We start from the raw sequence: 3,975 nt of genomic DNA, 5'->3' as shown, positions 1-3,975 counted from the left end.
CAATACAGAATCTAAGTTTTGTTTTTACTAGCAATGAGGAATTGAGGAAATAATCGAATTTGTTTCAACATAAAACCATTACTCGAGAAAACGATACGAAATATCAAATTGGGTGCGTGCCGTCTGAAATGGCGACACCTACATAAGCGATCAGCAGAGAAGGATAACGAACAGTTAATTCCAAAACATATGCTGTATTTGATGTGTGTTATATGACCTTTCAATAAATGCATTTGATGCATTTACTTAGAAAATCTTAACAACAGATGTGAAATGAATTCAATTTGGTGTTGTATTAGAACTTATTGAACACAGTGTACGTATATTAGACGATATAAAATGCTGTCAGTGACTCACTCGTTTGGAAGTTTTCATAGACCTTTAACGAAAAGGGGCCCGTAACTGCTATATGCCTATGTTTTTCGAATAGTTTTGGCGTTTCAGTCTTTTCGGGGTCAAAAACAACTAAATGTTTTCTTCTTCCAACATTTCGATCCTTATTGGATCTTCCTCAGGGAATCTGTAATTTATTATAATCGTTTTTATAGGTTTTAACACTTTGGACTACACTTAACACATACCGAATGAAATTGTTGATTTTTCGTCCAGTGGTAGTTTTTTAAAACTTTTAACCGTCATTTGTTGTTTTTTGCTATAAAAGATTATTGTCAATTAAGGGATACCTTAATGTCACTGTCTACTTACAATTTGTCCGTTTTTTCTGTTCAGAAAAACCTTCAAATTCAAAAAGATATTTTCGTTGGTCGGAAACCGGACCGCTATCCACTACCTTTACGTACAACTTTCAAAATGACAGTTTTAGTTTGTTCTATTCGTGCGTTGTGTGTTCGGTTTCAGTCGTGTCAGTGTCGTCAGTTTGTGTCATGTTTACATTCGGTCTGTTTTGGTTGTTTGATTTTGTTCTTTTTACGTTCATGATAGAGTGGAGTAGACCAGCGTAGACTACGTTCAGATTGTCTGTGTCAGTACGTTTGTTTACCGTGTGTGGCGTGTTGTATATGTGACAACTTTCCAAGATGGGAAGATTTGATGGTTTTTGTGTGCTATCTAATATCTTCACATCGTCAAGTCTGAAAACATGGTCATTTTCTGCTGCGTGGTCTACTAGCGCTGTCTTTTCCCTAATACTAATAATCGCTGCGTCTGCATTGGTGTGTCCTGCTTCTCTCAGTGTCGTCAGTCTGCGTACGTTTGAGCGATGTCCCGATATGCGCGTTTTCAGCTTCGTCGTTGTCATCCCAATGTAGCAGCCATCACAGTTGTCGCAGTTGATTTTGTATATTATATTACTCTGTTCGTCGTTGGGTGTCTTGTCCTTAATCTGTGGTAGTAACGCGCCAACCGTGTTTGTTGTTTTGGTGGCAATTCGTGTTGGATATTCCCTTCTCAGTGTTTTGATTATCTGTTGTGAGAGTCCATCGATATTGGTGAGCGAACGAAAAACAGTTTCTCCCTCATCTGGTCTGTTTTCGTTCGCTTCCATAGCTGTGTCCACTTGTTGTCTGTGTAGTTTCACCCTATTGATTACTCGGCTGATCAACGTATTCGGATAATCGTTAACCAAGAGTTGCCGACGAATTACGCTTTCAACTTCTTCTTCTCGATGGTTCGTCGTAAACGTGTACACCCGTTTGGCGAAATTGAAAGCTACATTCATTTTTTGGTGAAACGAGTGCAGCGATCGATAGTTTAGAAACCGCCCCGACGATATAGGCTTCATATACCATTCGGTTGTTATGGTTTGGTTCTGGTTTCTTGTCATAACCATATCAAGAAACGGTAACCGATTGTTCTGCTCTCGTTCGACTGTAAACTGGAGATTTTCGTCTTGGCTGTTGAAAATTTCCTGAACCATTTCTATTTTATCCCCAGGGAGAGCTAGGAATAAATCATCCACATACTTTTTTAGGTATGGGATTGGAAATGGTACAGCTTCTACTGCCTGATCTAGAATATCTTCCATGACCAGGTCGGCTATCATCGGAGAGAGGGGGTTCCCCATAGCCGTGCCAAATTTCTGCTTATAGAAAGAGCCATTGAACGAAAAATAGCTACATTCTATGCAAAAGGCTGTAACCTCCAGAAATAGGTCGAGACAAATGTCGGTGTGTGTACCAATTTTATCCCAGTGTTTTATGATGCTCTTTCGCACTAGTGTTTGCGGAATACATGTGAACAAAGAGACGACATCAAACGATACCATGACGTGTCCCTCCGGTAGGGTAACCGTGTTCACCAACTCGCAAAACTTAAACGAGTCCGAGATGTTGTACTTACTGTGCAACGAGCGTTGTATGATCGCTCCTACGAATTTTGATAGTTCGTACGATGGAGACGTCATACACGGCACCACCGGCCGTAACGGCAGCCCGGGTTTGTGTGTTTTTGGCTGTCCGTATATTCTCGGGCACACTGCTTTGTAGGTACGCAATCGTCTCGCTGTTGCTGCATCCAGTAGACCCAAATTTTCGAGGCGCCGTACAATGCCGTTGTTCTTCGTTTGGAACGCACTGGTCGGATCTCTCTGTGTCTTCTCGTATGTGTTGGTGTCTGCTAACAGCTGATCCATCCGTGCTACGTAGTCTTGCTTGTGCATTATCACAGTTTTGTTTCCCTTATCCGCCTTCAGCACGTACAAATTCGGGTGTTGTTTTAGGAAACTTCTTGTCTCACGTTCTGCTTCTTTCAGAAATCTTTCATTCGGATGCATGGGGCCGGCATGCTGCTGTCGGTGAATGAAATTCTGAATGTTGTTCGCGACCCTGCATCTTGTTCGCTCCTGTACGTCGGCGTCTTGATGGGTTTGGATTACGGATTCAACATCAGCAAGCAGGTGGTAGAAAGGCATCTCGGCAACATTGGTGGATGGGAGCGCAAACTTTGGTCCCAGGCTGAGCAGCAATTCAACTTTTTCTGGTAGTGCAATTTCAGTGGCATTGTGGATTGCTTTTTCGTTTAGGGACGGCGATCGACTTGAACAGTGATCAATCATAGTTGCAAGTAGCCGTTCGAATTTATTGCTTGTTTTCTGTCGGTTTGATGTGGTTTGTCGTTCGAAGAAAACCTCTTGGGATGCGAAAAAGGTGGTGTATCGGCTCTCGGGTAATTCTCCGGAAAGCTTCGCGCGTAGTTGTTGTTCCATCGCCCGCAGTTGTTTGATCCTGAAGTATGTGTGTCGGATCTCCAGACTTAGGACTTTTCGCTTGAATGTTGTGATGCAGCTTTCCAGGTTTCTCAGATAGGGGCTGCGCTCCTCGAGTAGTTGGAAAACGCACTTGAATGAATTCTGGATGTGCGAGGGGAACAAACCTTCCTTTCGGCATCGTATGAGAAAATCTTTTCGTACCACCATGTTGCTCAGTCTTCGGTTGTTGTCCGCATACTCTTTTAGTGTGGCTCTTACTTCGGGTCCGAATTCGTCGTTTATGCTCTGATAAAACCCCGCCATGGTGGATATTTACTATATTGACGTCCTAAGTCCTAAGTCTGGAGATCCGACACACATACTTCAGGATCAAACAACTGCGGGCGATGGAACAACAACTACGCGCGAAGCTTTCCGGAGAATTACCCGAGAGCCGATACACCACCTTTTTCGCATCCCAAGAGGTTTTCTTCGAACGACAAACCACATCAAACCGACAGAAAACAAGCAATAAATTCGAACGGCTACTTGCAACTATGATTGATCACTGTTCAAGTCGATCGCCGTCCCTAAACGAAAAAGCAATCCACAATGCCACTGAAATTGCACTACCAGAAAAAGTTGAATTGCTGCTCAGCCTGGGACCAAAGTTTGCGCTCCCATCCACCAATGTTGCCGAGATGCCTTTCTACCACCTGCTTGCTGATGTTGAATCCGTAATCCAAACCCATCAAGACGCCGACGTACAGGAGCGAACAAGATGCAGGGTCGCGAACAACATTCAGAATTTCATTCACCGACAGCAGCAT

The 3,975-nt window shown here is 43.2% G+C and overlaps 1 protein-coding gene across 1 annotated transcript; it reads right to left on the bottom strand.

Moving 5' to 3' along the window:
• Positions 1-581: 581 nt before the first annotated feature.
• LOC134291453 (uncharacterized) lies at positions 582-3,486 on the bottom strand. Its single transcript, XM_062859211.1, has 2 exons — positions 706-3,486; positions 582-652 (listed from the first exon to the last, which is right to left on the bottom strand). Exon 1 carries the CDS (start codon positions 3,467-3,469, stop codon positions 830-832), a length of 2,640 nt encoding a protein of 879 aa, XP_062715195.1. The 5' UTR covers positions 3,470-3,486; the 3' UTR covers positions 582-652; positions 706-829.
• Between the last annotated feature and the right edge of the window lie 489 nt (positions 3,487-3,975).

The sequence above is a fragment of the Aedes albopictus genome, chromosome 3 (assembly GCF_035046485.1).
Source record: "Aedes albopictus strain Foshan chromosome 3, AalbF5, whole genome shotgun sequence".
NCBI classification, from domain to species: domain Eukaryota; kingdom Metazoa; phylum Arthropoda; class Insecta; order Diptera; family Culicidae; genus Aedes; species Aedes albopictus.
This window is presented reverse-complemented; position numbering and strand designations above follow the sequence as displayed.

Bases quoted from the DNA above. Each gene is read 5' to 3' on its own strand.
- LOC134291453 (XM_062859211.1), bottom strand. From the start codon at position 3,469: ATGGCGGGGTTTTATCAGAGCATAAACGACGAATTCGGACCCGAAGTA.